The sequence below is a fragment of the Blastomyces gilchristii genome (assembly GCF_000003855.2).
Source record: "Blastomyces gilchristii SLH14081 genomic scaffold supercont1.34, whole genome shotgun sequence".
NCBI lineage: Eukaryota > Fungi > Ascomycota > Eurotiomycetes > Onygenales > Ajellomycetaceae > Blastomyces > Blastomyces gilchristii.
The window spans coordinates 47,903-70,910 of record NW_003101649.1 but is presented as its reverse complement, the minus strand read 5'-3'; the positions used below and the strand labels follow the sequence as shown (position 1 = coordinate 70,910).

At 43.5% G+C, this 23,008-nt stretch overlaps 3 protein-coding genes and 1 pseudogene across 6 annotated transcripts; 3 read left to right on the top strand and 1 right to left on the bottom strand.

Annotated features, from left to right (window-relative positions):
- Positions 1-4,314: 4,314 nt before the first annotated feature.
- On the bottom strand, positions 4,315-4,403 carry BDBG_17937 (annotated as a pseudogene). The gene has a single exon. The product of its transcript is annotated as a tRNA-OTHER (tRNA).
- Positions 4,404-8,438: 4,035 nt separating this feature from the next.
- Positions 8,439-14,880, top strand: BDBG_09067 (rho guanyl nucleotide exchange factor). Its single transcript, XM_031723855.1, has 2 exons — positions 8,439-13,185; positions 13,273-14,880. Exons 1-2 carry the CDS (start codon positions 8,515-8,517, stop codon positions 14,545-14,547), a joined length of 5,946 nt encoding a protein of 1,981 aa, XP_031581198.1. The 5' UTR covers positions 8,439-8,514; the 3' UTR covers positions 14,548-14,880.
- Positions 14,881-14,906: 26 nt separating this feature from the next.
- BDBG_09065 (Ulp1 protease) lies at positions 14,907-19,342 on the top strand. Of its 3 annotated transcripts, XM_031723853.1 has the most exons (8): positions 14,937-16,154; positions 16,223-16,619; positions 17,198-17,225; positions 17,378-17,392; positions 17,495-17,544; positions 17,642-17,661; positions 17,734-18,285; positions 18,583-19,342. In XM_031723853.1, the coding sequence occupies exons 2-8, from the start codon at positions 16,560-16,562 to the stop codon at positions 18,674-18,676; spliced, it is 819 nt and encodes a 272-aa protein (XP_031581196.1). In that variant the 5' UTR covers positions 14,937-16,154; positions 16,223-16,559; the 3' UTR covers positions 18,677-19,342. The 3 variants fall into 3 exon arrangements, with proteins under 3 accessions (XP_002620575.1, XP_031581196.1, XP_031581197.1); XM_002620529.2 differs by having other exon boundaries at positions 14,907-16,619; XM_031723854.1 differs by having other exon boundaries at positions 15,946-16,619; positions 18,563-19,280.
- A 1,227-nt stretch (positions 19,343-20,569) lies between these two features.
- On the top strand, positions 20,570-22,456 carry BDBG_09064 (carbonic anhydrase). The gene is made up of 2 exons (XM_031723852.1): positions 20,570-21,778; positions 21,896-22,456. Exons 1-2 carry the CDS (start codon positions 21,325-21,327, stop codon positions 22,267-22,269), a joined length of 828 nt encoding a protein of 275 aa, XP_031581195.1. The 5' UTR covers positions 20,570-21,324; the 3' UTR covers positions 22,270-22,456.
- Positions 22,457-23,008: the final 552 nt, after the last annotated feature.

Here is a 23,008-nt window from a genome sequence, read left to right as displayed (position 1 = left end):
AGTTATAAGCACTTTATTGAAATACTTCAGATATTTGTTATATGAGTTTGAAAAGACTAGAATGTCATTGAGATATATAAGATATGAGGTTTCATTCTGTTTATAAAGAATTGTATTCATCATCATTTAAAAGATGATAAATGCATTTATCAGACTGAATAATATTATCAGGAATTTGAACTTCTTTTATTATATATTAAATACAGTTCATGAGACTGACAGTTTATCTATACAGATCTGTCAGTATTCTGAGAGAAGATTGATCTTTAATAGATATCAGGTGTTTTTAACTGTATTCAACTATTATTGAATCTATGACAGTGAATATTCATTCTTGATTATAAGCTTATTGAGTGCTTAATAATTGATAGACATCTGTCACTTCTCACTTGTCTTTTTCATAAATAGAACTGAAAAGCCTCACATACTTGATGAGAGTTGTATGAGATTATATTCTAGAAGGTCTGTGATCTGATGCTTCTGTTCTTCAAGATATGTTTATAACAGAGAGTATGTATTCTGATTGACTGGTTTTGCATTCTCTGTGTCAATCTCATGTATGAATTCTTGTTTCAGTAGCAATTTCAGTAGAAGATCTGTTCAGAAGATCTTTTCATACTTCTTCAAAAGCTTCTTTATACACTTGTTCTTCTGTATATTCTTTATCTTGGTTTTCTCCACTTCTGAGTCTTGTATGACATACAGAATGCTTTCAGATGAGGTCTTACAAATCATTCTCTTTGCTTATTAATGTATAAGCAGATTTAACTCTTCTATATCAGAGATGTAAAATATTCTTCTCATATCAGTTGATAGAATTATATGAACTGTTTTTTTCTATCAGTCAACTGCATATAATATGTACATCATTGAATCTGCAGATTGAACTTTTGAAACTAATTAAGTCTGAGAATAAGATTGTATTTCACATTCTGCAGCTCTCACACTCAAATATAGCAAGATCATTCTTTAAAATGCAAGAGAACTCTTACTCTTACAGATAATATCAAATATCAGTTATCAGATAATCTTATACATCAGAGATTCTTCACTCAGCAGATCTCTTTCAGTCTTCAGATTATATAATTACTAATATATTATATAGAAGCTTCTGTGTCTGCTAACACTTTTACAATCATCTCTTGATTCTTACTCAAGTGTCTCTTATACATTAATATTTCAGATCTCAAGACATTGAGATGAGTGTTCACTTCATTCTTACCTGCATCTCAGTCAGAAGCCTGCTTTCTATTAATATTTACAGAATTCAGAGAGTCATCTAACACAGGCATCTCTTTCACTTTGAAGACTTTTTATAGAATATCAGTGAGTGTCTCTGAGCTCACTGATTCTGCTAGTTTTTTGACTTTCTTACTTCTCTTGACTGTGTATGCTGAGTGCAATCTTTTGTATTATGATTTTAATGTCTACAGTTGAAGCAAGCTCAATACTTGCAATATCAAGGTTTTCACTCAGAGAATCTCTTTTTCAGAGAATTCAGCACTTTAGTAATAGTATTCAGATCTAGATTCATCATGTCTGAGTGTGTAACTTGTATTGTAGAAGTCTGATTATCTGTTCTCTGCTGAGATATACTTAATTGCAGTATTTTCTGTTACAATTGACTCACTTGTTCTTATATAATGAGAATATTATATGTTTTCTTCACTGTGTCTGACTATGAGGTTAAGCATTTTCATTTCACTCTTAACTCAGATATAAGATCATGAATGAAGATCTGTAAATAGAAAGATATTGAAAGCTCTTCATTCAATATAAGATAGTGTAAGTTGAAGTGTGTGAAGTATAATGTAAGATTACTTACTTATCTACACTCAGTGAAGTGTTTGTAACACTTGTCTCATATGTTCACTTTCTCAAAGTTATACAAGATTCATTTGAAAAACTCATTTCATATTCATGAAAATGAATATCACTTCAGATCTGTGAGATTCATCTTTTCATTAATTATTCATAATAACTTTGTTTTTTCATGTAGAAATGCAGCAGATCTTAAGACTTATTAAAATTCTGTTAACTATCTGTCTGTGAGTTCATATTCAATCTGATAATATAATCATATCTGACTTAGTCAGCTGATTGCAGCATTATTTTTTCAGTCATCATTGAAGCTTGATAACTTCAGTAGATCTCTTAGCTTGATATATTCTATACTCAGATTCTCATTCTGCACAGTGATCTCTGATAATGTGTACACTTCTGAAGAGATTATGAATAATTATGATGAGATCTTCAGATTCAGTGTAGTTATCTATCTATATAATCATTTGATCTTTCACTGCAGATCTAAGATCTGATTTTCTCTATTCTTATTAATGATAGTAATTGCATCAGTGAAGCTCTTCATAGTTAATACTTAATCTACAGCAAATGTTAATTATTGTTTAACTTCTGTCTCAGCCTGTCACTGTGTACACAAGGCCTTGATCTTGTTTAGAATTCTTGTATGTATATGAAGCTTTGATTCTGATTCAGCAGTTTCAGCTGCTTTTCTTACTGCTTTGAGTAAACTCTCTGAGAGGTTCTACATATCTTTCAGTTCAGATAGCAGAGAAGAGTATTATTCATATTGACTAGAGAAAGTATTCATTTCAGTGATTTCTCATTAATTATATAATATCTATCATTATATCACTGTATAATTTCTGTTATTATTGTATGACTCTGATGATAATCACTCTCTTCTTTTTTATTCTTCTTTTGAGTAGAGAGTGAACTTCTTTGAATCTGATTCACTGCTCTCATTCTCTTTCTCATATCTCATTCATTTGTATCTCATATGTGGCATTCATCTGAGTGTGAAGTTTTTCCTCAATAAGTGAAGTAGTATCAATCAGATACTCTTCTGCTCACTGCTCTTTATACACTATCTTTTGAGACATTCTAGAATCACACTGACATGATAACTATAAATTGCTTTATAGACAGAATTATCACACTCTGAAGAAGCCTGCACTTCTCACTGGTTTTTAAACATGCTATCAGATATGATTCAAAGGTTGCTTGAGCTAGTATATAATTACAGGTGTACACTGGCTTCTTATATATTGTACACTAAATTAATTAGCGGCTGCTATGGCCTCTTTACACTCATAAGCAAGTTCAGAAGCAGCCGCGTTATTATCTGACAGTTGTACATTCTTCCGAATCACTGTACGTTCTTCCGAATCACATAGTAACTGTTGCTATATAATAAAGATAATTTCTAATTCAGTAATCTTAAGAGTATTGAGACTATACTTTTAAAGAGAAGAGTATTATTATATCTCTGACTATGTTAAGACTCTGCTACAGTTTCACACAGCTTATTACTTTTATACAGATAATTTCATTCATTCTACAAACTGTTTAAACTGATTTTCAATCACTCTATAACATTATTCAGATATATTATAGAAAGATTTAATTAATAAATATAAGAATCTCACTTCTATACAAGATCAGCAGATTACTCTTTCTTGATAGTAAGATACTGCTGAGATATTACTTCAGCTATTCTTACTTATAAAATAAGAGAAGAGTATTCACTTATTATCTATATAGAATAGTTAGATACTGACTTCTTATTAAAGAAGTCAGTGATTTGTTTTTTCTTCTACTGAAATATATATAAGAGTTACTGTTTATCTTATACAATCTTCTTAGTATACTAAGTATTATATCTGTGATATTCTTGCAATAACTCTGTAGTCTACAAGCTTATTATTTAAGCAAGATGGTCAAGCTTATCTATATAGCTTTTTAAACAACTATTTCTATATAATGTTACTGATTAGTCACTGCTTCAGTTCTATTATATTATAGCTCTTTCACTCACTGCTTCTTCATATACTATCTTTTAAGATGTTTTAGAATCACACTGATATAATAACTATAAATCACTTTATAGATGAAATTATTATACTCTGAAAAAGTCTGTACTTCTTATTAGTTTTTAAACATGCTATCAGATATAATTCAAAGATTACTTAAGTCAGTATATAATCACAGATATACATCAGCTTTATTATTATTATTATTATTATTATTCTTTCATTATACTCATATGCAAGTGAAGCTTATAATAAGTTCTTGCGTGATGTTAAATACAGGTCAAGTGTTGATTATACAGGAGTAAATACAGGTGTTAAGATCATGCCAAGATAACAAGAACATAGAAAAATACAAAGAAGTGACAATTAGATACATGCAATAATAACTTCCCAGCCCAGGAACATAGAGCAATTCATTGAAGTGATTTGTACACCTCTGTATTTATTAGGAACCTGAGGTGCTTGAGTTCCGGATTTAATGTATCCCCTGCGGGTTTCGAACCCACGCGCCTTGGTTTCCCACGCCAAGGTGCTACCGGGTGGCCGCATTAACCATTCGGCCACCGGGGCTATGACATACACCAGCTTCTTATATATATTATACTAAATTAATTAGTGGCCGCTATGGCCCCTTAACATTCGTAAGCATATTCAGAAGTGTAAGCATGTTCAGAAGCAGCCGCGTTATTATCCGGCGGTCGTACGTTCTCCCGAACCACATGATGATAAATAATTGAGTGGTTTCAAATTACAAGAAAAGATGTATTGAGCGAGGTCAGGTAGTGGGCACGGGCCACATTTGCGAGGTCAGCTTACATAACGAGGTCAAGTGGCGCACTTAGCGAGGTCAAGTTTTCTGCTTCCTGTTCATACACTGTGGTGCACTCACTAGAGAGAGTGAGTAAGCATGGCACAGTTACTAGTTAGTACTTAATTTTCTCTATAATATCTAGTTTTAATGTATATAGACCTCTGGTTGTTGAGATAATTAATAATTAATATTCTCTCGCTACTTGAATAAATCATAGATTTAGATTTTACATTTGTGAAGTGACTGTACATATATAGCAGAAACAGATTGTAAACTGTCGGACGGTCAGTGAGACATCTCTCAGAACAGTTACGGAGTAGTTATTTTAGGGCAATTGTGAATTAGTAGTGTAGAAACAACTGCAATAAATCAATGACACTGACCGGAAAATAGATCGTGAAGACAAAGGTTAACTAGCGATGCAAAAGGGAAAAGAAAATAAATAAATAAATAAAAGTAGACAGACGCCTTGCGACGGATGTTTTCTGACGCCGTTTCGCGAAATCTCAAGCGGTGGCTTGGGTTGGGCTGCTATTTTTATCGCAATGTGGTCGCGAAAAATTGTGAGTTAACTACGCTGTAATAATAATAACTAGCCAACTTCTTTATTCTTTGCAACGGGTTAGAACGGGACCTCGGGAGTCGCCAGTCAACGATGCGAGGTCTTGTCGAATCTAGATTGGCGTTGGATTTGGTTCTGCGTGTTTCAGAATAAGGGGCCATGAAGAAAAGGAACTGGATACGCGAGGAACACAAGAAGAAGAAGAATAATAATAATAATAATAATAATAATAATAATAATAATAATAATAATAATAATAATAATAATAATAATAATAATAATAATAATAATAATAATAATAATAATAATAATAACTAGCAAATAATACATATAGAGTAAGCACGAAGAAGTAAGGGGAAGAAACAATAGAGGGGGAAAAATTGAAGAAGAGAACGATACTATGCGTAGGGCAGAGAAAAAGGACCGACCACCTGGTGGATCGCACACTACGCTGCGCACTCCCGCCTGGCAGCCGATGGCCCGCCAGCGACGCTGATCCTCCGCATAAGGTATTTCTGATGGGCGATGAAGGCTGGCAAGCCAAAACTGTAGGCTACTGGGGCAAAAGAGCTCGATCACCACCAGCGCACTGCTGGTAGAAGGGCCGATCAACCGCGGGACCCCCAACACCCCCCCTCAGACCAGCTACCACAGAGTACAGTACTTCCTCTCAGTGGCTCCCTTCAGTGGCTCCCCACAATGGCTCCTCTTAGTGGACTCACTCAGTCCTAGGGCTTAAAGGGACTTCTAGGGCACACTCCTGGGATGTCTCTTGACACTGTTAAAATGTCCAGGGTATTTGTTAGGAATTTTTAAGTCCATTCTGGGATTGAACCCATGCATGTTGACCACAGCGGGGCTCATGCTTAACAGTCTCATAACCTGTAGGCTACTGGGGCAAAAGAGCTCAATCACCACCAGCGCACTGCTGGTAGAAGGGCCGATCAACCGCGGGACCCCCAACAGTTAACTATTGTGTGAGGAATTACATGTACTGTACATACCTTAACTACCTCGGTTGGTTTGGTGGGATGTGTCCTTTAGATGGAGGCTAAAAAAGTTGAACACTGTGTCCATAAAAGTGGGTCAAAAGTTGGCACCACATTCAAGTAAATAATAATAATAATACTGACTGACTGGATATAAAAAAGCAAAGCATTAACTACGTAAAAGTAAATATAAATAAACAAGGTTGTTACTTTTGTAATAGAGTTGTCGCGAACCTTGGAACCCCATTATTGTTTTTGAGCTTTTAAGTCAAAACATTTTTGTCCTCCGTATGGAACTCCGTAGTGACTCCGTAACTACTTGTAGGCTGTTCCTGGCGAACAACAAATTTTCAGGGCCTTCAACAGCCCAGACTACGGATCGATCCGTATAACGCAGTTCAATTGCTCTCGTCATAAAGACACCGTCGTCACTTTGTTCCATCCATCGCAACAAAACCACCACCACTACTACTACTACTACTACTACTACTACTACTACTACTACTACTACTACAACACCACCGCCTCCGCCTCAACCAACATCCACCCATCTACTCTGTGTCTCTATCTCTATCTCTATCACTAGCACTAACTAACCTCATATCATCATCGCCATTAGTACAGTACATACATACGCTGTAGTCACGGCACCGAGTTGCACACCTTAGTATCACAGCTAGTAACCCCCTCTGGCATCACTAACCGTGCCATCTAACGGGTCTCTCTAGTTCTACTTCTTGTTGTTCTTCTCCCTTCTCTTCCCCCTCTCCCCTCAACATCTGACCAAGCAACGTAGCCCAACCCAGCCAGGTACAACTGTATGGATTACAGAGCACTGCTGTGTTTGTCCACAGATAAATATCTTGTTCTAGCTCTCAGGCACAAACCCATCCCACTCCTCTGCTAGGTTGCTTGATCCTGTTGCAGATTTTGAGGAGTTGTTGGGCTGTTGGCCGAATGAAAAGGCTCGATCTCCGCCGCCTTCTGTGCTCCGGCCTTAGCTGCATAACATGATAAAATGGTTGGAGGCTCCGACATGAACTCCAGCTAGACTAGATATTTAGCCCATTTTCTACCTTCCACAACCCAACCGCGAGTCCGTGACCGCCAATCTGGCTTGTCCTCTCTCTCCACACCCCTCGCCCCGTCACCTCCATCATCATCATCATCATCATTATCATCATCATCATCCTCCTTCCATCAATCAAACGTTGGGCATTTCTCCCTCATTCCACTGTCGTCGCCTCATCCCCTCACCCACCCCCAACCCCCCATCGTCTCGTCTTCCGTCGTTGATAATTAACCGTCCGTTCATCCAACCTTGACCACGTCGCTCGCAGGAACTCTTCGTTCCCGTTTCCTCTGACATTGATTGTTGCTCTCTTTGTCTGCCTGTGTGTCTGTCTGTCTCACTCACTCTCAGCTTACTTCTCTGGTTACCCTCTGAGAGAAACCTTTTGCGCTCTGTCATTTTATATGCACTTATCTCCCTGCCGGCAACTTGTTCCGCGTCCGGCTTCTCTTCTGGCGCACCTTGTCAGCGTGGTAAAGGTGAGCAAACCAGGACGTTGATTTGCGCTGCTTCTGAACCTTGTCGTTTCGTCCTCAGCGCTTGTCCTCTTCCTTATTATCCTCTCTTTTTCTTTTTCTTTTTCTTTTTTTTTTTTTTTTTTTTTTTTTTTTAATCTAGCTATAGTCATGGTTCTTATTACTTACTCTTCCTCTCTCTCCCACCCCAAATAAGTCTCTCGTTTACTAGGGCCTTTCCCATCGAAGATTACTCTCTCATCAAACAGTGTCTGACACCCCCGATCCTAAGACCTCATTAAACCCCTGGACGAACGGGGACCTGGAACTCCGACTAGCAAGCTCCTATCGTTGGGGGGTGATTGGTGTTTGGTGGAGGAATCGGGACACCTCAACATGCCTCGTTCTCCGCTTCAGCCAACGAGATGACTTGACACCTGAAATCCCTGGTCACCCAATCTGCCACGTCGTGTGGATGCTGGACAGCCTGTCTCTCCCTCTTCCTCATCCGAATGCTGTTTTACCCTAGTTTTCTGGCTATCCCGACCCGCTTTTAGTCCGTCGTGTGTTTTCTCTCGTTCCGCACCGCTCACGTCTCTCAGCTCGACAGAGGCCTACCCTACCGGAGAGTTCATCGCCTTGCAGTCCTCACACATTTTTTTTTTTTTTTTTTTTTTTTTTTTTTTTTTTTTTTTTTTTTTGTTGCTGTTTTTTTAATTCGCTTTGTTAAAACAGTAATTTTAAAATTACGTTTTTATTCTTGGTAATGCTCCTAGTCGGGCTACGTGCAAGATGCCTACTAATGAGGTGGAACACAATTATGATTCGTTGAATCACCATCTTCATTCCTTTCACCAGTCGGGCCCGAATTCGCAATTCCCTTCAGTAAACCATCTCGAGGCGGGCTCCTCCGATCGGGAGTTTGACAATAATAACGAATCCTCCCACTCTTCGTCACCCTTGTCTTCCCGTCTCCCGCTACTTCCCGCAACTACATACAAAGCCCCAGGTCCTCCTACATCTCCTCGACAGCTGTCACTCACCACAAACTTTACAGATCTAAATTTCAGGCGGCATCACCCCACGAGTGATGAGGCTTCACCCGACCCCCGCGAATTCTACCTACAATACAATGACCCTTTCGGTGGTGATGGCCATACTGACTTCGGTGGAAATATGACTTCTGCCTCATATGCAAGGAAAACGAACATCTCCGCTAGCGATTATCACAACTACTCCCCAACTTCCCACCGCCCTCCTTTCTCATCCCGTTCCCGCCCATACCGCGCGTCCTCTTCTAATCTTCCGCAAGCCGCCCTTTTTAGTGCCTCACGACCAAGCTCAATCAGCCCTTCCGTGCAGAGAAACCCACAGCAGAGACAATCATCGTTAAAGGAGCTGGTGGATAAGTTCAACCAAAATTTCGACCAGGTTCCCCCGAGACCACCACACTCTCTTGCGTCTTCGAGGGACGGAAGTCCTGGTCGTCGTGGCAGTACACATTCTCGCGCCAGTAGTACCCAACAACAGTTCCAAAGGGGGACCCGTGATCAGGGGGATTTTCGATCACCTCCTCGATCTGAACGTCCGGGTCGCCACAGCCAGTCTTCAATAAACGTGAACAACAGCACGTCGAATTCGTTCGGACCACCTCTAGCTAGGCGACCTTTATTTGGTGAAATCATCCCTAGTCACCCTCGACCTGTTGTTCATGACCGCGATATTGCGTCGCCTCGCTGGCGCAGAGGGTCGGATGGTAGCATGCACATGCCCAATCCGATGTTTGTCGACTTACCTGTAGAACCCGATAGTGCATTCTCTCCAACATCACCTACTGCCTGGTATCTAGGGTACTCTTCATCTTTTGACACTTTGAATACTACTGCAAAACCCCCGGTTACTCATCGAAGATCTCGAAGCGATCTGGTTACAAAACCTTCCACCACCACCGCCTCCTCCTCCTCCACTGCTGCCTCCGATATATCAGACCCAAGCATGGGTATTTCAATTAACCAAGGCGGCCTACAGCCGGCTGTCGCCATCAAAATGCGCCCCAAATCAAACTCACAGTCACGGATCCCAGTCTCAACCCGCCGCCTCAGCCAAGCTTCCGACTCCGGCGGTTCTACGCCTTCTACACGAACTAATTCAGCCATGGATCGACATAACGTCCAAATAACTCTTCCCCCGAAGGGCTTGAGTGCGCTTCCGAAACGCTCCCCTAGAAATTCTCCCAGTTCCAAAGCCCCACCTACCACCTTAGAAGTAACATCAGCCGCACGACATAATCGTGGCCAGACCTCTCACCTCACCCCTGACAAAAGCCCCAGACTTAACGCTTATATATCCGCTCCGCCCCCGAAGAAATCTCCCCCACTTCGCAGTTCAAGACCACGCCAACCAGTGTCGTCGGCCACTACTTCAGCATCACGCGCAAGAGTAGTAGATAGGATTTCCAGTCTACAAAACCAGTCCAATGCGTCCACTAGGGATTCCAAACCTTCGAGGACAAAATCAAGACGACTGCCGGAACTAGGGAATGTTGATTTTGCTGCCCGGCGCCAGAAAATCCAGCAGGCATTTAATAAAACGGTGGAAGAAAATGCGAAAAGGGAAGAACGTGCAATTCTCCGTCGTCAGTCGGCTCGAGAGAAAGCCTCGAGTGATGTAGGCAAAACCATAACGCCGACAACCACCGCGCCCATAGAAGAATCACGAAAGGAGCCACAGCCCACCGAAATAAGCGACCAATTGCCGATAACAATTGAAAGTCGACCAGGCACTCCTAGCATTGGGGATGAGCAAGATATATTCGTTACACCCGACGAAGGACGATCCCCAAAACTCGTCAACGCGATCGCGGAACATCTCGAAGCGGGCCGCCGTGTAACATTCGATGCGAATAACAACATCTGCTCCGCTACGGACCTTGTCGAGAAATCAATCAGCCAACTAGATATTCCCCGATGCCAAACGCCGTGTTCTGATATTGCTCCACCCTCTGCAGTGACAGTGGGTACCGACATTACCACGTTTGATCAGGAGCCACAAACAGATTTCCCCCAACCATCCTCTCAGCAACACCGAACCGTCCTAAGCCAAATCATGCAGATGCGAGAATCCAGTCCAAGCAGCTCCGCTTCGTCTGATTCTTACTCTGGAAGAGACGATAAGGAGTCAATCAAAATTATGCTTCGGCGAAGTCACTACTTTGACGAATCACAGTACAACAGCAGTGATAACCTTGAACCCTGTGACATCCCATGTGATTTCAGGATCGATGTGGACCGTCATCGTTGGAGTATGAGCTCTTGGAGCTCCTCTATTCAGGATCGACAGTCCATAGACGGGCCGCTTGGGCGGATTACGGAAAACTCACCAGAGACAGATGTTCATATATCCATACCTACGGGTGGAAATAACCGAACTCCGCAACCCCCTGAATCGCAAGCACGCGCCGATTCACCCACGACTGGCGAAATTGCAATGCAGCGCGACACTCATGACCTCCCGAGCGAACCCACAGCTCATAATGTACGCTATACTACGCATATGATGCAGCAGTATCCTGATTTAGCCAAGCAGGGCGGTTGGAACTCGAAACGCGTAACCCAACTCTTCCTGCAGGAGCTAGGGTTCGAGGGATCGCATTTGCTCAAGTCCGATTTTGGGGTTGCCGCACGGGTCCAGACGAGCCGTCCTTCTTCTCGGGGTGACGATACCCACAAAAATGATGCCCTGAGTGAGGATCCCATTATAATACCTGAGTCCATAAATGTTCCAAGATCGGAGTATGTTCAACACCGGGCGAGTTTGAACTTTAGAGAAGACTGGGAGAAAACTTCTGCATCAGTGGTGGATTGGATGCACGTAGCGGCAGCAGAAGAAGGCCCAGCAAACTCACCCAACGCTGTTCGTGAGAAAGTAGAAACCCCACGGCTCGCTACTATAGAGCCAGAATTTTCGACCGAAAAGGAGGCGGTGGAAGGATTAGGCCTTGCGATTCATGTCCAGTCTCCTCAGGACGACGATCCACCTACCATCCCCCCGCCTCCATTACCTAACCATTCACCTCCGCCCATCCCCATCCGTTCAAGTTCCATTCCTGAACAATTTCTCGAACCGTTGTTACAACCACCTGTACAGTCATCTCCAAGTATATACTCAAATAACCCGCCGTCCACTATCCCGTCTAGTATCCCACGTATCCCATCAATAGAACTTATACCAAGCGTACGAAGTAGCGAAGAGTCATCTCTTCAGCAGGCCGGTTTGGTACCATCTCCACAAACACTAGCGTCGTCGACTACATCACAGGAACAATCGAGCGCGGAACAACCTAGCGTTGAGGCCCCAGCGGTGAAATCTTCTCCTTCCCCCGAACAGCGCCGCCTGAAAAAGCGAAAGCATGTCATCAAGGAGCTAGTCGATACAGAGCACACATTTGGCCAGGATATGACAGTTGTTGTCGATATTTACAAGGGAACTTCCAGCTCCTGCTTGGACTTGTCTCAGGATGACATCAAAACGCTGTTTGGTAACTCCGACCAGGTTGTACAGTTCTCGATGGACTTTCAGGATTCTCTGAAACGCGCCTCAAAGAGCGTTTATGTACTACCACAATCCCAGCGATGGAAGAGCAAGCGTGGCAACAGATCCACGCAGATGAACGGTTCCACGGTAGATAGCCAAACCAATCCATCCTCGGAAGCTTCAGACGATGAAAAGGACCGGCAAACTTCAATTGGCCAGGTTTTCGTTGAGCACATCGAACGGATGGAGAAAGTATATTCTGAATACCTGCGGAATCATGATGCGGCTAATAGGACACTCGAGATGCTCATGCGGAAGAATAATGTTAATATATGGCTGAAGGAGTGCCGGGACTGGGCCGTAGATCTTACATCGGCATGGAACTTGGATTCCTTGCTTGTGAAGCCTGTTCAGCGCATTGTCAAGTACCCTCTGCTGCTAACAGAACTGCTCAGTGCGACTCCCCCAGACCATCCAGACCATGCTGCCTTGACAAATGCGCTGCGCGAAACCACCAGCATATCCGTAAGGATCAATGACATGAAGAAACGGGCCGACGTAGTTGGACAGATCGTCAGTGGTCGGAAGCGCAAGGAATCCGACGTCCGGACAGGGCTTTCGAAGGCATTCGGGCGGCGCACGGAAAAAATCAAGGCACACGTTGGCATCACAGACGTATATGCAGATAAAGAATTTACCATACTAAATTCAAGGTTTGGAGACAATTTCTTCCAGCTCCAATTGATCATGCGGGACGTGGAGCTCTATACCACCGAGGTGCAGACTTCCATAAAGAAGTTTCATGATTATGTTCTTGCGATCGAAGCATATATTAATGTTGCACCTTCGAATTATCCTGAGTTGGAAAGCAAATGGTGTCGGTTCAGGCTTGCTGTGAAAGACGTGTTGACTGTGGCGCTTGTCGATCATGTAAGTTATCGCGTCCCGCATATTTTTGGTTGACTTTGGAGTCGAAGCTAATTTATTTTTCATTTTTATTTTTTTGTCATTAACTAGGTTTCAGCCGTAAGGAAAAGCGTGATTGTCCCCATGGTCACGCTCATCAGCTTACACGATGGTCCTCGACGCGTGATGCAGAAGCGGAACAAACGACTGATGGATTATATACGATATAAAACACTCAAAGACCGTGGCGACAAGGCAGACAAGAAAACCACTGAGCAAGGGGAGCAATTTGTTGCTTTGGACGTAACACTTAAGGAGGAGCTGCCAAAGCTTTTTGCTCTGACGGGGAAGCTGACAGATGCATGCCTGCATAACTTTGTGGAACTTCAAAAGACTTGGCTCAACTTGATACAAAAGCGGTTGGGGTATATTTTCGAGCGGACGACGTTCCATGATCTGGAGCAAATCAAGTCCGATTGGGCTGCAGATTTCTCATTCAGCGATGCTCAGGTATTGTCACTGGGCATCTGCAACGGATCCATTCTTGCAGACATTGCCCAAGTCGCAGGATTCAATTCACCCTCAGCGTCGGCCTCTAATGCGGCGGACGGGTCGTCGTCATCTCGCAGACCCTCAACAGTGAATAGCATGAACATTCAGAATGCCATTACTAACAGAGCTGCTTCCCTCGAGCAGAGTAACTCTCCGAAGTTATCTCATGATTTCGGCATCAGCACCCCTGGCAGCTTCATGCAGTCGTCTCCCGGCGATAACTTTACCCAGCAACACAATGGGTCTCAGGTATTCTCGAGTGGGCGAGTGCGTACCAACTCTGGCTTTTCAGGCCGCGCCTCAGGCGTACCCGATGTGTCGAATGGGCCAGCTGTACCGTCCATGACCGCACTAAAGAACCCCGGTAGCGGGGCCAACTCCGGCCGACCCTCCGACGGGACTCCGTCACTCCCGCGACTCTCTCTCGACACCCCAATGCTACAAGATATTCTCGCTGATCCGCTAATGGCACTGCATAACCGGGGCACCCCGCCCGACCCCGCCCTCCACCCGTCCTCGCCCACCGTAGCACGAACCGGCAGCTTCTTTTCGTCCGCAATGCCCATGAACGAATCGCCGCAGACGGCAACACCCGTGCCGGACGAGGAGAAACAGAAGGATCCAGCCGTCCTATTCCCTGTGGCAAGCTTGTTCGAGTTTAACATCGACCGCGCGCGCCGGGAGGCCGGGTACCCATACCTGACATATGTCGCCGGGGAGATCTTCGATGTTATTGGTGAGAAGGGCGATTTGTGGCTAGCGCGGAACCAGGACGACCCGACCCGGCAGGTTGGATGGATTTGGACTAAACATTTTTCGAAACTTGCTGGATAGCTGGCTAGGCGGGATACTGGCAAGAATAGGGAATGATTTGTTTCTTCTTCTAAGTAAGGATTGTATAGAATTGGTTGGTTCGTTGGTTAACCGCAGGAACACACGAACCTCATACCGAGGCCCTTTTTCCTTTTTCCCCTTTTTCTTTTTCTTTTTCTTTTACATTGCTCTTCTTGGTGTTTTTGGCGTGTGCGATATTATATGGGGTTATAATGATTAATTACGCTCAACGCAGCCTTTTGATACCTATCGGATATATTTTCTCGAATGCTTTCATGTTCGCAATTTTTGTTTATCATGCTTTTGATTTTCATTTTTTCTTTGTTGATTTTTATTTTTTCTTTGTTGATTTTTTTTTCTTTTTTTTTTTTTTTTTTTTTCTTTTTTTTTTTTTTTTTTTTTTTTCTCTTTTGTCTAGCTCATATTCCCCAACCAATTCCCTTGTCCCCTTGTCCTCTAGCCATTTCAGAAACATGCCGAACATTGTTATATTTTTCCCCCTTCTCCTTTTTCTTTTCATCTCGTATTCTTCTTTTGATCTCCTACATGGAGCAGTGCAATGCAAGATTCCCTTAGCACAGTCCTGTCAGATACCCAGCCTTGACGCACCGGGGCGAGCGGTTCCTGATATGTTGATTGGTGGCTGCTCGTGTTGTCTTGTGTCCGTCCACATTTTGAACCCCCCTTTAATCCTACAAATAACGGATCCTGCTTAGTGTGGCCTGGATCCCTTGTTGCTTTTCTCAACTTTTTGACATACAGCGTTATATGCCGTTTCTTTCATTTCCTCTATAGTGACTTCATATAATGGTTTAACATTCTCGCATTGGCGTTAAGTTTTTATTTGGGCTTTCCGACTATGTCTTTTTATTTCTTCATTTTTCGTTGCTGTGTCTTTCCTTCCATTCTAATATTTGTGCCTTTTGATCCTATGCGGCCCCTTATTGCCTTCCCCGAATAAGGAATGCGACGGGATGACGTACGGGTGAATTGAATGCGAATGGGATGCTCCATGTTAAAAGTACGACGGATGAAGGGCAGCGGATTGATTGTTATGAACAGCATGAGATAGCATGTCGTGTACCTAGTCTTGCGGGAACTGGCAAACCCCTGTAACGCCACACTTGAGCCTAAACGTTTCCATCAGCAAAAGAGGCGAAGATAAGACTCCCATCTTTTGTCTAGTAGAGGGGGAGGGAATAGCTTGAAGAAGAGGATATGAAATTACTAGATCAGCCTGTGAAAATCAGAGGAGTCAATGAAGTAAATACATACTCCAATATGCAGAATAACAGCTCCGTGGCTAGTGTGTTTGTTTTCCTGCAGAACCGCCGTCCCTGCTGTCTTGGCATCGCCTCGGCCCGCGAACTCCATCGTGGGATCAAAGAAGCTTGCCCCTAGCCTGGTTCACTGGGAAGGAAGATATATAGACTATAACGGACAGGACACTCGACTCCCCAGTTACTCATCTCCCGCCCCCCGTGGTCTCTGCATGCAACGTCGCTTGATTTATCTCTATACAAAATCTTAATACCTAATATCTTCTTGTTTCATTTCTTACTCGTCCTCAGTCTATTCATTATTCCAACCCCCACCTCTAGATACTTGTAGTGTTCCGCCCCTCTCTCTCCCCCCCTCGCCACCTCTCATCCTCACCATTCCGTCTCACCAGCAGATCAGTCAATCGCCCGGACGAACGCCCTCTGAGCCTCATCGTACGAACTTGAGCATCGAATCCCCCTCACGACAAAACTAACACGCTTGTCTCCCATAACTGCCGCCTTCCGACTTGCTCCTATTCCTCTACAATCCCTCCGCTTCTCCTAAGCGCCTAGTGCTAGAAATCAGAATCGACATCAGGGAATCCCCATCACAATCCATTCCTGCTGCGTCTAGCTCGTGCTGGGAAGAGACACACATAAACTAAATATCTACATCACACGACGGGCACTACTACACTGTACTACTAGCTACCTAACCTTGCACTACACCGGCAGCCTACAACGATAACAATGGGCGAAGGCGGCTTCAACCGCTTCAAGGATCGGATGAGAGGCCGATTTGGCGATTCGGTACGTTGCTCTGTTTGATATTATATTTGCTTTTTTTTTGCCTTGTGGAATATACGCCACGCCTTGTATGCTGTAGCTAGCTAGCCAGGCAAAGCCCTGTGCCGCTGAGCCGGCTTTGGTTATCCGGTACATCCTGATTTCAACATTGCACTAGCATTCATCCACGCGGATTCCCGGTTCTTTTTTTTGCGCAGTGTATTTATTGCGCTACTCTTCATTGTCATTTTCACTCTCATCATCGCTTCCTGGGTTGGTGTTGGTGCTTGGTGTTGGTGCTTCGGACTTCCATCTTCCCTCATCCCCTTTGACCCGGGCGTTGTCTCATCTCTCTCTCTCTCTATCTCTCTCTCTCTCCATCTCTCCATCTCTATGCGTCCGTTTGTGCCAGTTAGCCAAGCTTGACAGCTTGTTCTTTCTGCGCTTGGCTTCTACTCTCTACTAAGCCAGTTCAAGGCCTATCGAGACAGAGGAGAGGGGCCCTTGGATATATTGTCATGTTTTATTTGAACGATGTCGCGCTGCTCAACAAGTTCTGGGATCGCATTTCAACTATGAGTTATAGTACTGACTTCCTGCAGTCGAGTCCGGACGATGCATATCTTAGCTGTGCGTAACCATAACCCTTCCCCTCCCCCCCCCCCACAGGGGTATATCCTCCTCTCTCCAGATCGCTTCCCCTCATGTGGTTCGTTTGGGTTTTGCTGGATGCAATTAACTCAGAGCTAACTTTTGGTGGTTGATTCGGGAATCTGGTCTAGATCATGATGTTCGCTGTTCGTATCTTTCCCTCCGGCTTCTAAGCTGCTTCCTCCCCCTTCCACGCTTCTTCATATTGCTCGGGACACTTGGTGGCTAATAATGGCGATATGCTGCAGTAACAAATGAAGATATATATACCCTCAAGACGGATTGGTTGACAGATAATGTACGTACTACAACTAGCTGGGATTATTTTTGCTATATCTCTCTCCCTATTCTTCTTATTTGGCTTTCGTACTGATGGTGGTGTTAATGTGCTATAGGTTATTGCATTCTGGGAAGAGTATGGTTATCTATTCCATCATACAACAAGATGATGTTGGTTTTGCATGCAGCCGTTCACAACCTTGTCTAGGTACCTGGAACGCGAATTCCTCGTCAACTACCAATCTGCCAATATTGTCCTTCTCCGACCAAGCATGTCCTTTATGCTACTTCAAACTCCAGACCCCCGCACGCTCCGCGATGTACTACCCGACTTCACCAAAACCAGTCACATCTTCCTCCCCATCAACGACTGCCGCAACGTCAACGAGGCCGAAGGCGGCACCCACTGGTCTCTTCTGCTCGTATCCGTCGTGGATGGCGTCGCCTTCCATTATGATTCACTCCCGCCTGGAAATTGCGACGAAGCGCTCCAAGCCACACAGAAGCTATCCCACCTCCTGAACAAACAACTCCGCTTCATCCACCTCGACGACTCACCAGTGCAGGAGAACAGCAGTGACTGCGGCGTCTTCGTGTGCCTACACATGCGCCATCTGCTCCTCAAACGGCTGCTGATGGCCAATTCTTCGGAGAAGATCAGCATGAGTCTCAGGGGCATGAGGGTGAACGCGAACAACGGACGCAAGGAGATTGTTCGCATCATCGAGCGGTTCAGGAAGAAGGGACAACGGCGTAGATCGTACGTATCTACTTTCATATTTGTCTGTAGTTCACTACTGTTGCTGGCCACTGTCCTCGCGCTTCCCGTTCTACCGTTATTGTTCTTCCCAGACTCCGACTTTTCGGCCAGGCTCAGAACCGAGGTCTGGCGGGACGGAGAGTTCTTGGCCCGTTTATCCTCCACCATTGCCGCCATATCACCACCGACAAACGTGCACCATCAGATCAAAGAATTCATGCTAAGGCTTGTCTGGGGATATCAACGGGCAACCTAATGCCTCTTGATTTCCGAAAAGACATTCTATTGTTTTAACAGGTCCAGTGTAAATGCAAGTTCAAATTCCAACTCCAACGGTACATCCGATAGCCAGCGCGAGAAGAGATCGAGAAGCCCGCCGCGAGTGGAATGATCGTTCCACCAGTCTCCGTTCCGAACATTGCGTTGGATTTTCTTTTTATTTTATCTTATTCATCTTAGTGTCCTCCGTCCCTTCCGTTTTTGGTTATGATGATATGACGGCCTGGGTATGATACCTGATACGCGTGTAATGCCAGTCAAGCCGCCGCATTATCCTTATGTGTCTTTGCTTGCCTTTTTGGATTCCGTGTGGGTGAGAGAATTATCTCGGGGAGGGTTTGTTGAAAAAGAGCAAAGGGGCAAAGGTAGTTGGCTCTAATTTTAATCATTTTTAATAACTCTCTATCTAGGGGGTTTCGTCGGAGTATGCTTGGATGTTTCCTGGGTATCGGTGGCACGGGTGCAGGTCAAATTAATTGGTTTTATTGGGACTAATTTCTTTCCCCATGTTTTTTTTCCTTGGTTCTTTTGCAACTACCTAATTTTTGTTTTGATAGCGCGGGTGGTATTGTATGCCGTCGGCAAGGGGGGAGAAAACCTCAATTTTTTTTCCCCCTCTTGGCTCCGTTTTACGCATAGATATAACAGGAAAATAGCAGGTTCTCTCATTCCAAAATAAAAATAAAATAAAAATAAAAAAACGTCGCGAGATAAGGTTTAATCACAACTTTTTCATGGAGGGGAAAGGAGGAGAAGAAGAAGAAGAAGAAGAAGAAGAAGAAGAAGAAGAAGAAGAAGAAGCAGCAGAAGCACCGTCCGCACCAGTAGTCATGGCCAGGGACACACGGCAGGAGGAGCGCCTTGTTTGGAGAAATCCGCGCATTCCGCAAGGTCAAGGGTCAAGGGGCAAGGGGCAAGGGTCCAGGGTCCAGGGTCCAGGGGCAGGATCCATTATTTTTGAAGGGGAGGGGACACGGGCCAAGCAAGGATAAGAGAAGAGTGAGGCATTGAGACACAGCGGCGTCTCTTCATACGCTGGTGGGGTTTCTTCTTTTGGTTCCAGCAGAAGAAGCTGCAGTGTGTTGTTCGGGGCTTCGAGGTAACTACGGAGTATATAGTAATAATAATGTACAACGTACAACGCGACATCAAGCTTGATCAAGAACTTTGTGTGTGTATTTATTACGTATGGAAGCGTAATTGTGAGTATATTTTAGATGGGGGTGGAAGGAGTAAGTTAGACCTTGGCAACACCACGCGAGCCCTGAGCAAGCGGCTTGCTAAATGTGTACTCACTAGTGTTAAATAAGTTACGCAAGCTCTTTACATATCATAGTTACAACCGCAAGACACCACCAGACAGACAGCCTTGTTTCTAATGCTGTAAGTCTGCCTATTATTATTGGAATGATACAGAAGTAACAGAACAGAGATTAAAAGATTGTTATCATAGTTTTATTTTTTTGATGTTTTTAACTTTGTTTTTATCGCCGGATTTTTACATTTTTTCTTTCTTTTTTTTAAATTATATGAATCTTGAGTGAGTTGAAACTTCAGACAAAATTTTCATCTATATTGAGAAAAGTAATGAATCTAATGATATCTTTGTTGAATTTTTCAAAAAATAAATATATTATGATATTATATAATTAAGTTAGAAATAATTTCATAATCTCATTTAATATTATTTTCAATATAATAATGAGATCAGAATGAATTGTATTCTTTATCTGAAACTAACTTTTTTATTTGAAAAATGAATCTGAAAATCTTCAATTATTGGAAATAAAGTGGTTCTTGTTATCGTCCGTCCCAGACAAGACAGCTCTTCCCACTAGGCCAAAAAGACCTTTGTACTACAGCGGAGAGCCTTATAATAATAATAATAAATAGTTGGTGGCTTGCCTGCCCCGCCTACTGTTACATTCACAAGCAGTATGTCCGCCACAATAGTAAGTTAGATTAACTTAAAAAGTTAACCAAGATCATATAATAACTTTCCTCAACTTCTCTTCCACTGGAACCCCTCCATTTTCTGACGTCTACCGTTACCTGATTAGAAGAATCCGGAGGCTGTGCCTTAAACCTTTCAATCTGCTCAGAAGTTAGCGCCCTAGCAGCCCGCTAGTTGTGTGCTTCACGCCTAGTGATAATCAGGGAGATGTTGAGCCTCTATGAGGCAATCCATGGCCAGAGAGATGTTGACTATTCACTTCGCATGCTCTCGACCCGGCTGGTTCCTCCTTACCGTTCCTATAAAGAGCCCTGCCTACAATAATACCCTATGTACATGTACATGACATGTATGTACAGTACCAACCTCGTGGGTGCTGGGTGCGCGATATCAACGCCACAGGGGGCTCTCTCAGGAGGACAGACTTCATAGAAGTATCATTAGACTCCTCCAGCCTGACAGTTCCCTGTCACAGGCCGCTTAAGCCATACTCCTTTTGTAGGAACCTGGTACGCAAACGCTGGATGTGACGGCTAATTATTAAGAGGGCATCTATCGAATCTATCTACCTGTACGACGACACGATATCTCGCAAGATCCGCCTTTTCTTTTTTCTTTTTTTTTTAATTTCTTTCCCCTTCTCGAGAAACTAAATCAACCCGCTCTTTCTTTGATTTCACCCCATTTCCTCTCGTCGCCATATTCTCTTTGTCGGTCTTTTTTTCTTCTTTCTTTCTTTCTTTCTTTCTTTTTTTTGACCCGATAACAAAAATCGCATAAGATCGGAGACTCCTCTCCAGCTCGGAATGCTGATTCTACCACTAGCAATCCTGGTTCTGCTGAACGCAAGGGCTGTCCTGTCGTCATGCGCACACGGTACCTATCTTCATCGTCGAGCTGCTGACGACCACAAGCCGTTTGAGCCGCCGAATTTTGGGTATGGCCCCTATAACGGCCCCACGAACTGGCATACCCTATCAGCGGATTATATACTCTGCGGTATTGGAAGAACACAATCCCCCATTAATGTCGACGATTCCGTTTACCGAGTTTCCGCGGGCTCCCTGAAAATGCATGTTCCCGTCCAGAATGTAACCTTGATGAACTTGGGAACAACCTTGGAGGTCGCACTACAAGGGAAAACAAAAGTCAATGGGCTCGAATTTTTGTTAGAGCAGTTTCATTTCCACCACCCCAGTGAGCACACTCTGAAGGGCGAGCCCTTCGTTGCTGAGATACATTTGGTCCACGTCGGCAAACGTATGTCAAACACTCCTTTTTAAGACCCTTAATACCTAGACAGTAAAGTTGCAAGATTAGAGAAGCAGACAAAAAGAAAAAAGAAGATGAGGTTTAGTCTAACTGAAATTGCCACAGATAACCATAAGGAACTCGCAGTTGTCTCCTTGTTGGTACAAGTCTCGACCAAGCACTCCGTTTGCTCCCTAGATAAGGTGATTCATAATGTCCACCAAGTAGCCACTCCCGGAAAGGAAGTCACCATCCCAAGATTAAACCTCGCCGACCTCACCTACCTAGTCAACAAGCATCCGCTCTACACCTATACAGGCAGCCTGACCACGCCGCCCTGCACGGAGGGCGTAAAATTCTACATTGTCCCAAAACCTATCCCAATGCACGTCACCGTCTTCAATACCCTCAAGTCTGTCATGGGCCACAATGCGCGGTTCCTGCAGAACAACAATGCCACGAAACCGAACGTACTTGCTGCCGCATGCCATACATCCTAGCTGAGGAGCGGAGTAATGCCACAGTATAGCCGGCGATGTTGGCAACGTCTTCTGTTCGCTACCCGTGAGATTTTGGTTTTTCTCACGGCGGCTACCACACGGGAAAGGTAGAGGAGGGGCAAGGCTTTTATGTACACAATCTACTTTGGTTTGATGTTAGTTGCCGTACCTTTGGGTCTTTTTTTTTTTTTTTTTTTTTTTTTTTTTTTTTTTTTTGTGATGATGATATTAAGGGGATACTGGCTATCTTCTTGGGCGTTCTTGTCTATACATTTATGTACAGTATATATATATACTGTGTATATGCTTTCTCTTTCTTTGGTATGCATGCAGACAAGCAGGTGTAGTACTACGCGATGGCCCCAAAAAAAAAAAAAAAAAAAGTTCATAGAAAGGTAGTAGATGTGTCTAGATTGTTGCGGGTTGTTAAATATCCATTGAACTTCAGCTCTAGTCTATTTCTAAAATTAAAAATAAAAGCACAGATGTAAGTTATGCATACACACATCTGTGGCTGGTGTGCCTCACTACAAACTTTATCTCAGCAGGCTCACAGCAGCATGACACTAAACCACTTTTGTCACTAAGCCTCATCTAGATTCTTCAAATTATTTCAATTTTGACCTTCAATTATATAATTCTCACACATCTTTGATTTGTGAATCATCTTAGATTATAGCTAAAGAGAAGAAGAATAGAAATATATTATAAAAATATTAATTATTCTAGACTTTAAAGT